Raw genomic sequence first — 21,262 nt, forward strand, 5'->3', positions numbered from 1 at the left:
GCACATGCGTGTGCGCGCGCGTGTTTGTGCGTGTGTTCGTGTGTGTCTGTGCCTGTGTGTGTGCGCGGCCTTGAGTGTGTGTGTGCGTGTGTTTGTGCGCGGGCATGAGTGTGTGTGTGCGTGTGTGTTTGTGTGTGTGTGTGTGTGTGTGTGTGTGTGTGCGTGTGTTTGTGCGCGTGCATGAGTGTGTGTGCGCGCGTGCATGAGTGTGTGTGCGCGTGCATGAGTGTGTGTGCGCGCGTGCATGAGTGTGTGTGCGCGTGCATGAGTGTGTGTGCGCGTGCATGAGTGTGTGTGCGCGTGCATGAGTGTGTGTGCGTGCGTGTTTGTGCGCGTGCATGAGTGTGTGTGCGCGTGCATGAGTGTGTGTGTGCGCGCGTGCATGAGTGTGTGTGCGTTGGTGTTTGTGTGTGTGTGTGTGTGTGCGCGCGCGTGCACGAGCGTGTGTGCGTACGTGTTTGCGCGTGTGTGTGCGTGTGTCATGGCGGCAGCGCTCTGTGATGACATCTTTAATCAGCCTGTGACTGAGTTTCCTTCCATGTTTTGTTTGTTCCTGTCGGTCACTCGTTCCGACTCGCAGCAGGACATGACCCATCCAGCTGTCCAACAGACTGAACTGCCTCCTTTGTGTTGTGGGTTAGATTCCCAACATCAGCCACGGGTCCGTGAGCAAAGCACTTTCGTTTCTAGCAGCCGAAGCGGGTTCAGTCCAGCGAAGTACGATGAGACACAGTTGTTAGTCTTTTTCTGCTGATCGTACGTGAATATCACGTAGACCTTTTGATCTAATGAGACGGTTCAGATTCCCCAGAAACCAGAATCTTCTTTTCCATCATCACGAGAAAACAAAACAGGAACATATTTACCCCCGTGGCCTCTCCAGCTCTTTGTATCTGACAGGAATGTAAACACAACATGACGGCTGGCTAACAGCAATGCTAAAGAAGTGTTCGCTGACGAGAGACGAGCGTCCTGTTAGAATGCTGACGTCAGCTGCTGAATACGGCGAGACCTGGGAGCTCTGAGAAACAGGCGGCGAACCAGAAACAGAAAACCAGCGGCTCCGTTTGTGCGTGAGAGGTTCAGGTAGCGTGACGGGGAAAGTCGGCGTGTCTAGTGTGAAACATTAGCTCGGTGGTTTTTATTAACCCTCGAACGCTTGGCAGCTTTGACAAACATCTGGTCTTTAGAGTCCCCTTACTAGTGTGGCTGTAGATGGAAAATAAAAAGTATGTTATTATATTTTGTTAATGGACACTTTGTGCCACTGCTCACTTCCCAAACACACATTAGTCAGAGTAAATCACAGCTGTGGTCTTGTGGTCATTGCAGCGTGGCCGTTCACTGTTTTTCTGTCAAGGTCACGTTCTCCGAGCTCAGAAATAGAATCCTCTCCGTTGTTATTTTCACACTTTGACCTTTTTGCAGATTCTTCCCTATTTTAGCCTTGAAATGGCTTAAATTCTGATTTTTAATTAGACCGAATGTCCGCAGTTCAGTTGGAGGTCACGACACCTGATGAATCACCTGAACAGTCAGTGATCTGGCTCTCAGAGGTTTGGATGGGTTTCTGACAAGTCAGAAATTTTGGCTGCAGTTTGAGCAGTTCAGCATCTCTGCTGCAGTCGTAGATGAACTGTAGTCGGCTTGTTTTAACGAGACTGCCGGAGTATTTACATGCCTTTCTCAGCTTCGCTCTCTTTTTGTCAACATTTTGGGAGCTTTGTCATAGCGTTTGAATAAACTTTATTAGAATTGTCACTGGACAAACTCACCAGGGGCTCAGTGGCGAGTCAACATTGTGGTCGGTCGGTCGGTCGATCTGTACAGTGTGAGAATAAATGGACGATTAAAACATGCAGTGTCAGTTAACACAACGTACAGGATTATTAAAGATGCACAGTTCCTGTCCAGATTTACTGTCCTGAAAACCCTCTGATATCACAGACTGTTCTGCTGTGCACCGTCATGTTAGTGTGAGAGGACACAAACACAAAGATGCTTCTTCATTCCTTCATCAGTGGCGCACAATCAGGCCAAACAGGGAAACTGCAAACCTACAACTATAAACCTTGTGTCCGTAAAAACTCTCGAGAACAGTTCAGACCTTTAGTCACCTGAGAACTGGTGGAGTGTGATGATTGTGTTTTTAAGGGGTAATGAAAACCACGTTCGGGAGCAGCTGGAGTCTACAAAAAACTACAATCATGGCTTCTCTGACGGCGACGACTCTGTTTTTACTGATTTTTTTCTGTCAAACTCGTTTTTCTCTAAATAAAGTTCTCAGCTCAGTTCTTCCTCCTCCAGAGTCGAACTCAATTAGCAACACTGGCACTAACAGGAAATACCGCACTAAGATTATCTGGGTCACTTCCTGTCTCTGCAGAATAAACACAGGAATCCTTTCCTCTGTCCCTCGATCCCTCTATCCCCCTGCCACTTTGTCCCTCGGTCCCTCTGTCTCTTTGTCCCTCTGTTTCATTCTCACTGATCGTTTACTTACTTTTCTCAGGCTCACAGTTCTGCCGTGTAATGAATCGGACACTTGAGGAGGTTTCAGGTGGATGTAAACAAACAAAAATACAGCTGACACAGATGAAGTGATGATTGAATAAGTTACAGTTGATACAGCCCATAATAACTTATTTTCTGACTTGAGTTTGCTCTGCAGCATCTACTCAATACTGCTGCTGGTGGCTTGGAGTTGAACTGCAAAAACATTGAAATGATTTAAAGATGAATCTTGTTGTATTCTATATTTTTATTAAGTAAGTATTAGTAAGTCCTGTGTGTGTATCTGGTTCCTCTGAGCCTCAGAGCTCCACTGTCTCCAGAAACGATTAAAACACATCAGTGAGACACACTGTTGCTCTGGGTGTTCTTTCATCACAATGAACACACACACTGTAGTTTATTTACACTCCGTCCCACACACACATCATCCTGCTGCCACAAATGCTCACTACAGCACCAAATGTGGATTTATTCGCTGCTGAAAATAGTCCCCGACAAAGTCACTGTTTCCTCCTGATTGTTTGATAAAAATCCACAGTGAGCAGCTGTTTTAGGGGAAATGACTGAGACTTTTTAAAGATGAAACTAAATAGTTATGAGGAGTTTTTAAAGCTTTACGTCTTCAGTAGGAACCAATGAGCTCGGAGCTGAGATCCACAGACAGAGGAGGGACGGTGTTGAGAGACGGACCGACGCACTGTTGGTTTGAGTCTGAACAAGAGCTTTGTTAGTCAGAAAAATATAGAACACCAGTTTAATTCTTTGAGCTTCTGCCTGCTTTACTTTAATGTTCTCTTTAATAACATTGTGAATATTGAAAATATGGACAATAATCCTGACGTTCTCAGTGAGATCTCAACTTTCAAGACTCAACATGTCTGTGTGTATTTTCAGTTTTCTTGATGTTACTGAAGAGTTGATTCATCTGCATCAAATTGAGATATAGCACAGATTTAGCTTCTGCAGCTAAAGAAAATGTGTTGTCAAGTTTACTTCAAATCAGCGATACCTAAATATATTGCATCCAAAACCCCCGTAACCGTCTTGTTCATGGTCCCCCCTTTGCCTTTAATCCAGCACCAGTTCTCCTCGCTACACCTGCTCAGTTTTTCAGGTTCGTGGCAGGTGGTTTGTTTCAGCATCTTGGAGAACCTGCCACAGTTCTGTGGATTCAGTCTGTCTCAGTGTCTTCCGTCTCTTCATTTGGTCCCAGACTGATTCCATGATGCTGAGATCGGGGCTCTGTGGGGTCCAGACCATCTGCTGCAGTACTCCTTGTTCTTCTGGTCTCTGAAGACAGTTCATTATGACTCTGGCTGTTCTTTATCACTCTTTGTCCTGCTGCAGAGTGAATCTGGGACAATCAGATGCAACCTGATGATGAAGAGCCTGAACATTTAAAGTGTATAAACCTTTGGCACAGTTCTGTACCTCATACACATACAGTATCGACTGTTTATGCATTTTTCATTTTACATGACCAGCAGTGTCTGTTGATTGATTAAGGTTGAGAGATGTTTTCAGATTTAGAGGATTTCAAATCACTGCTGCTCTGCTTTATGTCAAGATACACCCTTCTTTCTTCAGAGTGCTGACCTTCATCAACTCCCCAGAAAAACCGCAGTTTACTCACATTCACTCCCAGATCAACAGATCCTGTCTCTGAACTATCCAGTATGTAATGTGGGCATGAAATGATGCAACGTTCCTGACGCTTTCCAAAGAAGCCTTGAAAGGTTTCCTACCCCAAGACCTTGTTCATGGTCTTGGGGTAGTCGGGAACAGTCGGTGTGGCTCAGGTGCTAAAGGAATCTCTGTTTCGGCTCAAACACAGGGCGAGGAGGCAGAGGTAGTAGAAAAAACAAACTACAAAATGTTTGACCTTCAGAGGTTATTTTTCTTATTTGATTTTCTCCCAGATAGTTGCATCATTGATTTTTCCCATCCAATCTTTACCGTATTTTAACACTAAAAGGAAAGACTGAGTAATAAGACCTTAGAAAACCACACATGCCCAGTATAGCGAGGTGCTGCTCAGAAAAGGAGGTCACACACTCATAACTCTGATGTTTAACTCTTTCTATTTCCTTTCTTCCTCAGTAACAGAGAGTGACACCGTCGTGTTCTGCTGAAACGTTGATCTTCAGATCTTAAAAAACAGATCATTTGAGTTCTGGGTTTTAAGCTTTCCCCTCTTTTCATTGACACCTTAAGTATTTACTGTGTGAAAGCTGAGCTGAATGGTGTTTTCTATAAAGCTCATTTTAACAGTCCAGCTGACTGCACATGAAAGCAACACGAATCCTTCACCTTTCACATACACAAGCAGCCAGTAACTACGGTCTATGTGCATGAGTGAAGTCAGGAGAGAGGAATTTCACACACTCTCAGCTGGTGTTTGTTGGCATCATACAACGGTTCTAGCTCTTTATATTCCGGGGACATTCCTTCCTCAAACTTCTCAGCTGTTGTAGTGAGACTGCGTTTGGTTGGCAGCCATCTTGGGCCAAAGTTTGTGGATGACCCATGTTCTGGTCTAGGAGGAAACGCTGACAGACAGGCTGAGAGGGGAAAGTGAGCATCTAGTAACGGAGAGTGACACCGTCATCCAGAACGTTCAGTGACTTCCACCAGTCTGAGCTTCATCTCTGAGCTTCACTTGGGCAGGGTGGGATTATCCTCATAACAGATAATTACTTAGCAATTATTCTAATCATTGGCTTTCTTTCTTTGAATTTTCAACCGTTGTTCAGACAAAACTAGATATTGGAATAGGTTCACTTGGGCTTCAGGGAACAGTGAGGCCTTTTCCACTGTATTCTGACATTTTATTCACTGAACAGTCAATTGTAAGAAAGTAGAACGTTATGATGAAATGTCCTGAGATTCCCTGTCCCCGGAGGGTGGACCCTATACAACTTTTCTTCTAGCACCATCCCCAGTACAAACTCTCATCCACACCCAAACGCAGAACAGACTTCTCATTTTCCTGTGTCTGCAGAAATCTGGGAGCTATCAGATTATAAACATTGTTGACGTAAACACGGTGAGTGAAAATGAGTCTGCAGCCTCTTCTGAAAGGTACTGAACACCGACCTGTTCACGTTGGTGTAAATAAATCCAGCAGCCGACAGCCTGACTGAATGTAGAAGACATCAGGAAGGTATTCTAAGACGTCAGGAAGACTCAGAGTGGATCATTGTTCAGGAAGGTTGCTCCTCCTCTCTGTGTTACGTAACCGCCGACAGCAGCTCTGTTCTTTCACTAGGCTCAGGTTTAACCAAGCAGATAGATGGCATCATGGGAGATAAGACGACGACGACGACGGTGGTGACGCATCGTCCTGACACACACAGTCACTGAGATTTGTTTGCAGTAGATTAAACGGTGACACGGTGAACTGCCTGTAGCTTTATTCTCCGGACTGAACACTGGTCTCACGTTCACCGGTGGCAGCTTCATATTTGACTTCTCCATTGGCACATTTAGTGTTTTGGCTCATCTCAGCTGGTAAAGTTGGACCTGGTTCCCTTTTCGTCCACCTCTGCTGTTCAGTGATAACATCCTATCACTCTTGTCTTTGATTGCAGTGAGATTTTCCTGTTATCAGTTTGGTTTTTACACGTCTGTGATCGTTTCTTTCTTCTGAGATGACTTCTACAGACAATGTTTGGTCACTGAATGTTTGATGTTGATGTTGGTGTGAGCAGCCTGTTGATGATGATGATTATTATTAATGTTCAATTTTAGTAAAGTGAACTGGTTCCAGATAACTGGTAGCCACAGCCCAGTCAGCTTGTTAACCTTGGATGTTGATGCTGTACGTGCAGAGTCTGACATGTAGAGGTGCAGCTCATTGTGCAGTTGTGGTTGTTTGTTAGATGTAGGAGAAGTGGGTTGAAAAAGGTTTATTTTATTGCCTGACTTTTCTACAAACATGTTTTTTAGTTTGAGTGCTAATGGAGCAAAGAGGCTCTGAGCTGAGGATTAAAGATAAAACCACACTGTAAGTGTAGGTCCCCTACAGGTTGCAGTGTTCATCTACTGCAGAGCTATCTACTGAAGTTAGCATGCTAACCAGCTAGCCCTGGCCCGTCCTATCTCGTGATGCCACTTTGTACCTCAAGAGCCGACAGTGAGTCACGATAGCGTCCAGTCTGCCATCAGTCCACCATGAGAGGATGTAGAAGTAGTAACTGTGAGTTGGTTATAAACCTGTGTTGCAGCCGGACCAAAGAGAGCATCTCCTTTTTCTTATTATAGGGGTGGACACCCCAACTTTCTGGTGATATGCTGCCCCCTGTTGGTTTGGAATGTGAATTCGGCAGTTGGCCAATTCTTACACATTGCCCCTATTTAAGGAAACAGGTTGCCTAAACCTTTATATAAGTAGCATTAACGCAGTGTAAACACCAATGTCTGAAACAACTGACACAGTTTATGTAGCTGAATGCTGTACACTCATATCTGACCACAGAACAGTTCAACGTTCACGGCGCTTAAACGAATCTTTACTCTGATCCTCTTCAAGATTTCACCTCATGAAAAAAAACGATATAAAAAAACCTTTTTCTGTGACCATCAATGAAATTTTCAGAAAATGACTCCATCAAAACCGAATTCACTTTACCATCAGTATGTGATCATCAAAGTCAGTCCAGTTGAAATAAAGCAATCTATTCAACAGGACTCACGTTTGGAGCCCAGTTTTGATATCTATATTTATAGATGCAGTATGAATCCATGACCAGATAAAATACCCAGACGATATCGAAGACAGCCAATACCTGCATTCTCGTTGTAAAATCATAGAAACAAAAATAAGAAAGCTAAACAAAAGAAACACCAGAGGAAGTCAGTCTCCTCTGACTGAGGGAGTTCAGCTCTGCGGTGAAACAAGAACACTCATAACGCTGATGTAATCAGTTATTTTTAGTTCTATGAATCCACATTTCAGCTCCTGTGGTGAAACAACTGAACAGTGGTGAAATATTTGGGGATGGACTTTTTCCATCCAGCACCAACTTTTACAGCCCAGATGGGCAGACGGGCCGTTTCTGTCTTTTTTTTTTTAAACTGATGTAAAACACAGCCGGCCTTTGTTCCGCGGTGATAGCCGGCCGTCGCAGAGCTGCAGGGTGCTGCTGTTTCTGTCAGGACGGATGCTGGTAAAGATCCTCAGTTTGAGCTTTATTTAACTTCTTGTTAAACACAGAGACAGAAAGCTGTGTCTGCTGACAGGAACTCTGCAGGGATCCCTGTCTGTCTGTGTTTTCAGGTTTAAACTGCAGCTCTGTAATCTCTCACTCTGTTTATTGAAATATCACAAACTATTCGTCTCTCATCTGTTTGGTTGTAATTTCGTTCGAAATGACAAGTCACATCTGCCCCCTTTCTCCCACTGAGCAATTTGAAGTGATTAGACGTTTCTTAAACCCGGCTGGACCCCCCGGAGACAAACACGCGTAGTCGTGTCCAAACAATGTCTGAACTCACAGAACTTGATTTTAAATTTTAGCAGAGATCCCAAAGTTTCCGAAGACACCACGTTTGTCAGATTGAAATTTGAGGAAACGTGTGTAAAAGGATGCAGCAGACATGTGGCATATTTCCATAAAAAAACATGGAGTCCGTGGTTTGAATGTTTCACTCAGTGGAGACGTGACAGAGCTTCAATGAAGAGCTGCGACAACAACGATACACAATCTATATGAAACTATCAGAATATAGAGAAAAGCCTTTTTAAGGGGGTTTACCCTTTGCACCGTGCAGTAAGTGGGAACATTTCAAGCTCTTTACATCTCGCACCCTTCTCATTATCCTGGGCTTATGTCTTTGGTGACGTTCTTTAAATATGAAATGTGAAACTGCTGACTATAATGATGTATATAATGAAGCGTAAAGCTTCAGGAAAGTCTTGTTTTGTTTTTTTTTTAATGACAGAACACGGAAACCGTGTTAAATACAAATCTTTTGCCCCATTACAATTACGCCCCCAAAAGCAGAGCCCGGCCAACGCTGGATTTTTTTAGCCCAGAACTGATATTGCTATTTGAGCATTTAAAAACTCTCATATCTTTTTAGAAAATAAAACTCAACGTCAACATAAAAACATTTTTGACAATCATCCCTTAAATGTGATTCTTAGAGAACAGCGACCCAGATGTGTATCTTACCCATGGGTACTCAGAGATCAGGGGGAGGATGTCGGGGGATAATACTGGCCAGTCTGATGGTGAAAGATGGTCCTAGGTGTCCTCAGCCCTACCTACGCCATACCCTACAGTGTATACTACACCATACGCTACACCGTACCTTTGACACACAGAAAGAGACCTGCTGCTGAAGCCGACCTGAATTGTTGTGTGGAAAGTAAACAAAATACCACGTTTTCCACACAGAGCCATGGACAGCTTAAGGAGACAGTTTATTTTTTTGAAGGACTGATGTACGTGGCCTGTGCTTTTATACCTCCCTTCCTTTCTTTCAGCTTTGAAAGGGTTCCGATTTCATGCCTTGTCAATTACACATATAGCACTGGACAAATGTCCACATTTCATATTTTGGGGGGATGTGACTCCATGTCCCGTACAGAAATTAGGTGCTTGCTTGTTGTACAAATTGAGCAAAAAGAGATGCCACTTTCAGCTACTGTGCTGGTCTTGACTTAGTGCAGCAGGTGGAATATTTTTTGATCCAGACTGAAAGAAGATGGACCTTCTTCATGAGGTAGACACTGGATCACACACAGCCAACACGGTCCCGAGACTGGACCTTTGTCTCGCTAATGACTCTCACCTTATGTGAATTTGAGGTTCGTGCTGATGAGCAGAACTCTATTGTTCTATCAGTTTAAAAATGTCTCGTCCTCCTGTGAAATATTTTTTCAGTCATTCGACACCAAACTGTGAAACTGCTGATAATAACTTCATAAGAGCTCCCTGCTATTTCTGTAAAGTGACTCAGACATGGCTGTCCCTGCTGCTGCCACACTAATCGCTTTCATTTAGGATTTATTACTGCAGAGAACAATATGTCCACATGGTGGTTTACTAAACAAAACAAACCTGTGGTGCACTAAGTCAGTTAATATAAAATAATAAGTAGAATTTGCAGCAGCATCTTACTGATTATTGGGTTATGAGAATTCATCTGCTGTGCTGACATGAGATATATTTACATGAGCACTAAATAAACTGATGAGACCCAGCGTCCTGTTTACTCCACAGTAAACACGGAGAACAACTCTAACAAATACAACTCACTCAAACTCTAAAACATGGACAATTGCAGCCTTTTGCAGCAAAGAAATGATGTGTCAGGTTCTTTACAAGAATAATAAATGTGAGCTGAATACTTTGTACTGAGGCAACAGTTTGATGTGAAAACACGCCCAGAGTTGAGGCCAGTTTATCATTCAGCTCAGAATTGACACTAGGTGCCCTACGCCGTACCCTACAGTGTACATTACGCCATACGCTACACCGTACCTTTGACACACAGAAAGAGACATGCTGCTGAAGCCGACCTGAATTATTGTGTGGAAAGTAAACAAAATACCACGTTTTCCACACAGAGCCATGGACAGCTTAAGGAGACAGTTTATTTTTTTGAAGGACTGATGTACGTGGCCTGTGCTTTTATACCTCCCTTCCTTTCTTTCAGCTTTGAAAGGGTTCCGATTTCATGCCTTGTCAATTACACATATAGCACTGGACAAATGTCCACATTTCATATTTTGGGGGGATGTGACTCCATGTCCCGTACAGAAATTAGGTGCTTGCTTGTTGTACAAATTGAGCAAAAAGAGATGCCACTTTCAGCTACTGTGCTGGTCTTGACTTAGTGCAGCAGGTGGAATATTTTTTGATCCAGACTGAAAGAAGATGGACCTTCTTCATGAGGTAGACACTGGATCACACACAGCCAACACGGTCCCGAGACTGGACCTTTGTCTCGCTAATGACTCTCACCTTATGTGAATTTGAGGTTCGTGCTGATGAGCAGAACTCTATTGTTCTATCAGTTTAAAAATGTCTCGTCCTCCTGTGAAATATTTTTTCAGTCATTCGACACCAAACTGTGAAACTGCTGATAATAACTTCATAAGAGCTCCCTGCTATTTCTGTAAAGTGACTCAGACATGGCTGTCCCTGCTGCTGCCGCACTAATCGCTTTCATTTAGGATTTATTACTGCAGAGAACAATATGTCCACATGGTGGTTTACTAAACAAAACAAACCTGTGGTGCACTAAGTCAGTTAATATAAAATAATAAGTAGAATTTGCAGCAGCATCTTACTGATTATTGGGTTATGAGAATTCATCTGCTGTGCTGACATGAGATATATTTACACGAGCACTAAATAAACTGATGAGACCCAGCGTCCTGTTTACTCCACAGTAAACACGGAGAACAACTCTAACAAATACAACTCACTCAAACTCTAAAACATGGACAATTGCAGCCTTTTGCAGCAAAGAAATGATGTGTCAGGTTCTTTACAAGAATAATAAATGTGAGCTGAATACTTTGTACTGAGGCAACAGTTTGATGTGAAAACACGCCCAGAGTTGAGGCCAGTTTATCATTCAGCTCAGAATTGACACTAGGTGCCCTACGCCGTACCCTACAGTGTACATTACGCCATACGCTACGCCGTACCCTACGCCATACCTTACGCCGTACCTTACGCCATGGGCAACACCATACCCTACGCCGTACCCTTCGTACCCTATAGCGTATACTATGCCATACACTACGCCTTACCCTATGCTGTACGCTACGCCGTGCCCTACGCCGTACCCTACAGTCCGCGCCCTACGCCGTGCCCTACGCCGTGCCCTCGCCGTACCCTCGCCGTACCCTACGCCATACACCTCGCCGTGCCCTCGCTGTGCCCTACGCTGTACCCTCGCCGTGCCCTCGCCGTGCCCTCGCCGTGCCCTACACGTGCCCTCGCCGTATACTCGCCGTGCCCTCGCCGTACCCTCGCCTGCCCTCGCTGTACCCTCGCTGTACCCACGCTGTGCCCTATGCCGTGCCCTCGCCCGTGCCCTCGCCGTGCCCTCGCCGTGCCCTCATGCCGTGCCCTACACTGTACCCTACACGTACACTCACGCCATACTCACCGTGCCTTCGCCGTACCCTCGCCATACCCTCGCCGTGCCCGTACCCTACGCCATATGCTACGCCGTACCCTACCGTGCCCTACAGTACCCTACAGTGTACTCGCCTGCATTACGCCTACCCTCGTGCCCTCGTGTGCGCCACGCCATACCCTCGCCGTGCCCTACACCCTACAGTGTACATTACGCCATACGCTACATTCTACCCTATAGTGTATACTACGCCATGCTCAGTCTGAGCCACAGTTTTTTGAAGTACACACCCGATAGAACCCCCCCCCCCACCAACTAGTGTTTTGATGGTGTAATGGCAGAGCGACGCACATACCAGCGCACAAGTATAAATGCTCACAACAGTGTGGGCTCTTCATCGATCCTACGCTGACATATGAACCAGCCTTTACTGAACAAAAGCGGCGCTCTCTGTGAGTAAAACTCGAGATTGTTCTCCTGAAAAAGATGCATCACTCACATCACCACTGGAGAGAGCACGTACAGATGAAAATGATAGTAATGTGTCCTCTTATTGGAACATCTTTGTTTTAACTGGGTGAGTGAGCAGAGAGAATGGAGATGACGTGAAAACCTGTCTCCTCTGCCAGCTTCTGCAACGTAGCATCAAAAACACTCAGCAGCTCATAGACAGGGTTTTTAGACTCCAGAAAAGCTCATCATTTTACAAAGATTGAAGGACCAGTGCAGCATTTCACTGCATATGAAGGAAAAATCAGAGTGTGTTAATGTAAAAAATTATTCTCGAGCACTGGTCATTGACTGTTCTAACGCCCGGGTAGTCAAAACCCACAGAATCACTGACTCCAGGTGTTGATTTCCACCTCTAATGGTCCCACCCCTCCTTGTGATGCAGTGATTTAGATTCATAATTTGTATTTCAGTGATGAGCGCAGAGGACAGACTCTGCATGTCGTCCTCTTGCTTCATGATTGGAAACTTTCTCGTCTCCTCTCAGTCTCTGAACCTGCAGATCTGAGGCCGGACATCCTCAAGTTGCCGTTTCTGTTGGAGATGTTTCACAATAAGAGCTGATATAATACACCATCATCCGTGAGGGCCTCCACGGTTGCAGGGGTTCTTGACAGGGTTCTTGTTGTTCATTTTGGACGTTTCTGCTGCAGGAGTTTCCTGCTGATGGGGCTTTTGCTGTGATGGTTGAACGATGAACTCTGTCTGTGTTGTAATCCTGTTTCATCCCACACAAACATCCTGGCAGTTTGAGCTCCCACAACAATGTTAACAAGACAGCAAACCGTGTGTGTTCGTGTGTGTGTGTGTCTGACTAGTAAACTGAGGAATCTGGCCTGTGGTATTATGGGATGGGTATTTTGGTGCATGCGCATGTGTTGGTGACCAAAGGAGATGAAGGCCATTCAGACTGAACAGGGCATGATTTATATTTCATGTTGCCAAGACAACGACCATGACTTCCTCCTACTATGACAGGCAGTGGTTACTGATGGTGTGTGTGTGTGTGTGTGTGTGTGTGTGTGTGTGTGTGTGTGTGTGTGTGTGTGTGTGTGTGTGTGTGTGTGTGTGTGTTCCTATCATAGGCCACATTTGGGGGCAAATTTCAGACTAAAGACCAGTTAACTGAGGACAGCTTGTCCAATTGGGGACAAAAGCTGTGTCCCCATTTGTGAAACAGCTGATATATGGGTCAGTGGTTAAGGTTAAGGAAAGTGACCAAGGTCAACGTGTGTGTGTTTGTGTGTCTATGTGTCTGTGTGCATAGCCTATATTTATTTCTGTTTCATATCCTAATTTTTGCTATGATCCATTTCATGGAGTCATTTTCTCATGAACTGTTTCCATGTGGTCTCTGTTGTTCAACTTTCACTGAAACTTACTCTAGACCAGTTTATTTGTGTCCAACTTCTGACTGGACGTGGGCATCATTTTGCTAAAAGAAAAGGAAAACCCACCAATTACAAAAAAGACGAATCTTTGGAGGCAGTTCAGAGAGGATTCCTAACTCCAGCGTTATTCAGTGGCAGAAGGAAGATGAAATGTAATGAAGCCACGTTTTTAGTGTTGGACTGATGATGACCTTTAAAGGTTGCTTTGTATCAAACCATCAGGTATTGAGTGAACTTAGATTTCCAAAGTTGAGATCAACCCTTCAAAGAACAATTTAACATTTGGGTAAATCCTCTGCATTTTTTCTCGCTGAGAGTCAGATGCTCAGATTGACACCAATATCATGTCTCTCATTTCTGGAAAGATGCAGCCACAGCAGTTGTGTAGCTTAGTTTAGCATAAAGACTGGAAACAGGGTGAAGCAGCTAGCTTGGCTCTGTCCAAAGGAAAGAAAATCCACCTGCCGGCTCCTCTAAAGCTCACTGATTAACGTGATAGATCTAGTTGTAGTCTGGTTATATGTTGCACTATTTCTTGGCTGGGAGCAGTAACTTAATGGAGTCTCTAGTAATAGCTCAGACCTAAGAGATAATCCAACACATAACTCCCCAGAAAGTGGGCAACTGTCATTTTTACAAATTTTTTTTTTACGGTTAAACAAATGAGATATAACATGTTAATGAACTCAAACCGTGAGTTAGAACTGACTTGGAATTGCTCGGTGGTGGTTTGTCCTGTAGTAGCTCTGTGATGCTACATGGCTACCGTGTTGTTTGGGAGCTGTTATAGCATCATTAGGTGGCTGTCAGGTGTCCTGACTGGTTGCTAGTGTGCTCAAGGTTGTTGGTAGTCAGAAAGGGGTTGCTGTGTGGTTGTCAGGTAGTTGCTATGGTATGCATTTAAAGGGTAAATGCACCCCCAGACCCTGCTGGACGCCTCCCATCCAGTAGATTTAAAACATGCAACAGAGGAGCAGTGACAGTAGGAGACGAGGCCTCCTGGCTACGTCGTGGGTGACGGGGAGGGGGGGGCGCCTGACCCCCGCTCGGCGTAGCGTGGAGGTGGAGTTGGCGGTCAGAGTTAACAGACCCTCTGAGTCTCTGCTGAAAGACGGGGAGTCTGGTGGAGCCGTGAGCGTCTCCACGAGAACATCCCTGTGTGGACACCTGCGGTGCAGCTGAGCCGCTCCTCTACCGGAGGCTCTGCTGTGTGTCTGGGGGGGGGTGTCAGTACGTAGCCACAGCCCTGCTGTTCGTCACGGTTAACGTTAACTACCGTGTCTTGTGGCCCATGTGCTGTGATTTCTGCCTCTGCAGAGCAATGAATCTTGATCATATACGACATTGTTTTTCGGCTCTTGTGTTGACAATGATCACCTCATCGGCAGCTCTGTGCGGGAGGCTGCAGTTAGCCAGTGCTCTGGCTTTTATTCGTGGGCATTGCCTATGGCATCACGGCGAGGGAGGGGCCAGAGGGTTCGGCTGCTCCGAACTTTCAAATATAAGCAGTCGTAAGCAGCTGTGTTTGAGACAAAAACCCCATTTGTACAAACAGTGTGAATTTTGTTGAGAAACCTGAAACAACATCATATGCCAACAAAACTCTATTACGTGACAGTGCAAAAAACTTAGTAGAGGGTGATGTTACTCTGTAATGGTATTGTGTATTAGCAGTGGTTAGAGGTGGTGCTGCTGGTGCTAGCAGTGTTAGCTGCAGTAACACCGTCACTGAAGGTCTTTGGCGTGTGTTTGTAGTTTTATGTTGAAGCTGTGCTTTAATTTCTTCTCCTGATCTTTGTCCCCTCGCTCTCTCCTCTGCCGTGTGACCTGTTCTAAACCGCTGAATTTAGATCTCTCGTCATTTCCTCTGAAATACAGAGTGAGTCAGGGGTCACAACCTCTGAGAGAAACAAACAGGAAATAGTTTCAGCCCCGTCCAGAAACCCCCCACAAAATGTACATCTCTGGCAAACCCCTGCACCAGCAGCCTGTGACCGTGATGTTGTTCGTGAGTCAACACTTTGCTCCAGGGGCAAATATCTCAGGCGACATGTTATAAAATGTCCTAAAGCCTTTAGACTTTCATGATTGTGTTGTCTTTGATCTAGCGCCACCTTCAGGACAGGCTTTACATTTTTAGCTCCACTACTGCTCAGACTGTAAGAACAGATAAATGATGAGGACCTTCCTTCCTTCTAGGAGTAGTTCAACAGCAATTTATTGGAAGCAAATCCATTTGGGTTCATTGTTCATGAAGATTAACTACAGATTCAGTTTAGATCTGTGGTGACTCTTTGCTGTTTCATAAATCAGAAACGGTTTTGAGTAATTAATGTTGACAGCCTCTAGCTTCAGTCTGAAAATGATCTGAGCAGCTTAAGATATTAACTGCCACGTTAAAGTAGCAGCTGGAGCCTGCCGACGTCACGCCGCAGTGTTCATCACATACCGGAGCTCCTGATTCACAGCTACGAAGCTGATCAGATTGAAAAGATTTCGACTCCTGAACCTGATGTGACGCGATCAGCTGGGTCCGTTCGGCGAAGAAGACTTACCTCTCTGTTGAACTCAGTCTACAGAGCGGCGTTTCTTCCTCTAACGTTGCCCCTGATTAGCTCCAGCTGATACAATCTGCCACCAGCACATTGTAACAAACAAATGACTAAAAAATGAGTCCACGCACTGAGTCTGGATGTGAAGTGACTTCCTGTGTTTTTCGTTCTTGTGTGTTTCAGAGAAGCTGTACAACTCTCAGGGTCCAGAGCTCAGACGCTCTCTCTTCTCTCTCAAACAGCTCTTCCAGGTAACACATACACTTCTCTCATTAACAGCACCGTTTTATCTCCAAGATTTCAGGCTTGAAACTAAACCCAGCTGACTGTGAGAACAGAAGCAGACCAGCCATCCGAACAATGGGTTAAATGTTCTCCCGTGACGTTGATGATTAATTCCCAGAAATAAATTACCCATCTGCAAACATGCAGACTAAAAAATGCATATACGGTAAAACTCCTGGGCTCCTCCTGGTATTTTCCCAGGAAACAGGAGCAGATTTTGGATGACCTCTCCTCAAATACCAGGATCTGAGTTCACACTTTTTAACCCTATGCAGAAGCGACTCATCCTGTTGCACCCGCTGCAGCTGTGAATCAGTTGAAGTCATGATAAGATACTGTCACAATACTCTTCCTACAATAACAGCACTATCCTCATACACACACGTCTGTAACACACAATGAATAACACACCAGTCACCTGTGATGTATCACATTTATATCTGTGATGGAAGAAGGAAAAAATCTGCTTGAAATGGCAAAACGTTTTGCAAAAGATGAGATGGTTTAAAAATTCATGATAGAAAAACCGTAGATGACCTGATGTCCAGAGTTTTACAGACGTGTCCCTTTTTCTCCTCTGGCCTCAGGATGATAAAGACCTGGTTCCAGAGTTTGTGGCATCTGATGGTTTGACATGTTTCATCAAAGTTGGAGCGGAGGCCGACCATAACTACCAGAACTACATCCTGAGAGGTGAGACTCCACCCGGCCGGTCAGACACTTCATTCATGACACACAGCGAGGATTAAAGGGATCCTACACCCAAAATCTTTTCCTATCCAACACTGACCTCCGGTAGGCTTGACGAGAAGCTGTGAAAGGTTTATGGTTTTGCCTCCTGACAGAATCTGGGGTCCAGTGTTCGCAACCCAAACCGGAATCCCTCCTACAACATAATCCGCTTCTCTGCGGTCCGTGTGTTTGATCAGCAGCTTCAAGCCGTACTGTGGCTAAACGTGCAGCTTCTCTCTCTGTCTTTACACATGACCCTGTCGATCTCAGGACCAGGAATGTGTGTTAGTTTGTGCACGTGAGAGCGCCACCTCCTGCTCATTATCAGTCAGAACTGAAAATCTGACCCAGTGTAGCTGTCGCAGTGACACCAGAGCAGTGGTTCCCAAACTTTTTGACTCGTGACCCCTTAAAGCAAAGCAATTTCAGCTCGTGACTCCCTCTCACGGGTTTAATATGGTGTGTGTTAACCTAGGAGTGATTTCCCCGTTCTGATGGTTCAAATGTGCTTCATTTTTAGAAACCAAAAGGGATCAAACTACCCAGTATTTCACTCGAAAACAGCAGTGTTTATAGAAAATATAATGTTATCATTTTAAATTATAATAATGTTGTATTTTCTGTACTATAATATATATAATTTGGTGTAGTGAAAAAAGTCCTTGATTATTTGCACCTATTAATCGTCTCAGGGTTTATTTTGTGACCTCAATGGGGGGTCGCAGCCAGCACCATTGGATTCACAGGAGGCGACAGAAGAAACAAAGCTTCTGACATTTTTCTATCTTTTTTTCATGTGACTTACCTCCAAACTAAAAACTACCCCAAAGACATTTAGCTCATAGAAATATCCAACCTGTGATTAGGGGTCACCAATAAACAACCGCTTCATTTAAGGGATCACAAGCCAACATTTTTATTCCGGTGGTGGGCCCTCAAATCGGCTGAAGCTGATGCTCTCAGGCTCAGAAGTTTGGGCTCCAGCCCCACCAGTCAGGAATCTGCCCTACGATGCAGCAGCAGCTCAGTCTGAAGCCACAGAAGGATGGAAACACAGAGCTGCAACTTCACACATCCAACCAACCCACAGAGAGCTGAGTCAGCTCTGCAGATTATAGGTTCCTCTGGAGCTGCTGGACCCGGCTCTGGAAACCTTAAAGTTTACACGGATCTGTCTGTCTGTTTGAAGCCGTCCATAACTGCATAACTGCAACTGTCCGTCTGTAACTGTAACTATCTGAAACTGTACCTGTCTGTCTGTCCTCAGCTCTCAGTCAGATCATGCTGTTTGTGGATGGTATGAACGGAGTGATAAACCACAATGAGACGGTGCAGTGGCTCTACACACTGACGGGGAGTCTGGTGAGTCCTGAGCCACAGAACATCAGAATTCAATCAACTGCGGAGCTTTAAAACTGAAAACCAGCTTCTTTTAACTCACAAACTATGTTTTGATCATTCCATCACTTAATTCAGTCTTTAGTTGAATTGTACCAAGAATTGCTGGAGTGTTTTTCAAATGTTTGGACAATGTCAGAGATCCTCTTCAGGCTGATGACAGGTTAGGTTCAGGGTGAATTTACAGACGTGAAGAACATTAAAGATTCATTCCACGATGTTGAGCCCATCTCACTGCTGCTGTTTCTGATCTCAACATGCTCTGTTTCGAAACATCCCACAGCAAATTGAGAGGAACTTGGTGGGCTGAACAAAAACAGTAACGTCTACCTGTACAAAGATGTAGTTTGCTGGGGCGTTGAACTCGACTGCATTATACTGACTGTTTCTAATGTTTTGTCCACCTCGTTTACAAACACGAGTGCGTCAGGATATTAGAAACACATTTCAGCATCGTGCAGGCCAAATCTAACCACATAATAAACACGGGGGGGAATTAGCAACTTTCAGAACATTACGAGCTTCTTACACACGGAATCTGTGTCTACAGATTGCCTCAGATTGTACGGATGTACCTAATAAATTGGACAGAGAGTGGATATTGTAAGCTTCCCAGCGTTATTTAAGTTGTATGATGAGGTGTACTTAACATGAGACGCGTCTCTAGTGTGTTTGTGATGCTGATGATGATGCTGTCTGAGACGACTCAGTGAGGTCTGTTAACAGAGCACAAGCCGGTTCAAATCAGTCTTTAAAAGTCTGCATGTTTTTTATGTAAAATGTTTCTATCACCGTTTTTTGAAAGCGACACTTTGATTTGTTTATTTTAACCTTTTACTTCCCACGTTTCCGCCCATGGGACACTAGCACGATGTAGGGTGTTCCCACAACTAGCAGCACCAACGGGTACATTAGTATGAACACGTCACGTCCGTATCGATAGACTACACTCAAGTCCTTCCTCCCGTCACCGCGGCCACTTTCGTTACGAACACCCCGTTATTAAAATCGTTCGGCTGAGTTTACACCTGAAACTTTCCAAATCTGTTGTCTTCATAGCAGTCTGACAGTCCAACGTGTAGGACTTGATGTCCAAAACGACTCACAAAGGTCTAACATTAAAATTAGTCTATTTTAATTTAGAGGCAGATGTTCAAGGATTAACGGTGACTATTCAAAACCTGCCAGGACTCAGTTTTGGAGGACCTGGACTCAGTGTTAAAGTTTCCTCTGCAGCAGCAGTGATTCAGATGGTGGATGAGTCAGTGATAAGAGGTTTAAACATCAGAGTAGAGATGTGACGCCACCTGCTGGACACATACTGACCATGTTCGTCTCCTCAGTCTCGTCTGGTGGTGAAAACGTCTCTGAAGCTGCTCATCGTGTTTGTTGAATATTCAGAGTCCAACAGTCCTCTATTCATCAACGCTGTTAACACAGTGGACGGACAGAGAGGTACACACACACACACACACACACACACAAGAACAGTGTCCTTGGGACAGTCTCCAGGTTTGACTCTATCATTTTTAGAGTATGTTTACCTGCAGGTTAATGTATAATCATGTGACATCAGGAGATATATGAAGATTAACTTGTGCTGTGCGTGCGCGTGTGCGCAGGTGTGAAGCCGTGGAGTTATGTGATGGACGTCCTAGAGGAGAGAAATGGCTCGGACACAGAGCTGCTCATGTTCGCCATGACGCTCATCAACAAGGTAAACGATCAGACGGAAAAGTAAACACACAATCGACAAGGTAAACACACACACACACCGATTAGAATGAGGACGGATATCAGTGCACCCACTAATTCAGAGCTCAAACCAGTGCCTCAACAGAAAGGAGAATCAAGTCAGGATCTGGAATGATGAGATCTGGAGGACACTAACACTGCGCTAAATGCTATAGTAAAGTGTGTGTGTGTGTGTGTGTGTGTTTGTGTGTCTTTATTCAGACTCTGGCAGTGCTCCCTGACCAGGACTCGTTCTACGATGTGACAGACAGTCTGGAGCAGCTGGGGATGGAGACCATTATCCACAAACACATGAACAACAAGGGGACAGAGCCCGACCTCCGAGCTCAGTTCACTAACTACGAGGTACCAACAAACGCAGCAACAACAACAGCAGCCACACCCACAACAACAAGGTGTTACAGTGGATCAGAGGGACGTTACAGTAGATCAGGGACGTTACAGTAGATCAGGGACGTTAAAGTAGATCAGATCAGAGGGACGTTAGAGTAGATCAGATCAGAGGGACGTTACAGTAGATCAGATCAGAGGGACGTTAGAGTAGATCAGATCAGAGGGACGTTACAGTAGATCAGAGGGACGTTACAGTAGATCAGATCAGAGGACGTTACAGTAGATCAGATCAGGGACATTACAGTAGATCAGATCAGGGACGTTACAGTAGATCAGATCAGGGACGTTACAGTAGATCAGAGGGACGTTACAGTAGATCAGATCAGGGATGTTACAGTAGATCAGGGACGTTACAGTAGATCAGATCAGGGATGTTAGAGTAGATCAGATCAGAGGGACGTTAGAGTAGATCAGATCAGGGATGTTACAGTAGATCAGATCAGAGGACGTTACAGTAGATCAGATCAGGGACGTTACAGTAGATCAGATCAGGGACGTTACAGTAGATCAGATCAGGGACGTTACAGTAGATCAGATCAGGGACGTTACAGTAGATCAGATCAGGGACGTTACAGTAGATCAGAGGGACGTTACAGTAGATCAGATCAGGGATGTTACAGTAGATCAGGG

At 44.8% G+C, this 21,262-nt stretch overlaps 1 protein-coding gene across 11 annotated transcripts in view; it reads left to right on the forward strand.

Moving 5' to 3' along the window:
* fhod1 (formin homology 2 domain containing 1) overlaps positions 1-21,262 on the forward strand; it is a 61,544-nt gene that overhangs the window by 16,211 nt on the left and 24,071 nt on the right. For all 11 annotated transcript variants that reach the window (XM_040131851.1, XM_040132658.1, XM_040132226.1 and 8 more), the window contains exons 4-9: positions 16,253-16,320; positions 16,942-17,047; positions 18,354-18,448; positions 19,828-19,939; positions 20,107-20,201; positions 20,441-20,584. In XM_040131851.1, the coding sequence (XP_039987785.1) occupies positions 16,253-16,320; positions 16,942-17,047; positions 18,354-18,448; positions 19,828-19,939; positions 20,107-20,201; positions 20,441-20,584 (620 nt within the window). The remainder of the gene's footprint in view (positions 1-16,252; positions 16,321-16,941; positions 17,048-18,353; positions 18,449-19,827; positions 19,940-20,106; positions 20,202-20,440; positions 20,585-21,262) is intronic.

This window comes from Xiphias gladius, chromosome 1, assembly GCF_016859285.1.
Source record: "Xiphias gladius isolate SHS-SW01 ecotype Sanya breed wild chromosome 1, ASM1685928v1, whole genome shotgun sequence".
In the NCBI taxonomy this organism is placed as follows: Eukaryota; Metazoa; Chordata; class Actinopteri; order Istiophoriformes; family Xiphiidae; genus Xiphias; species Xiphias gladius.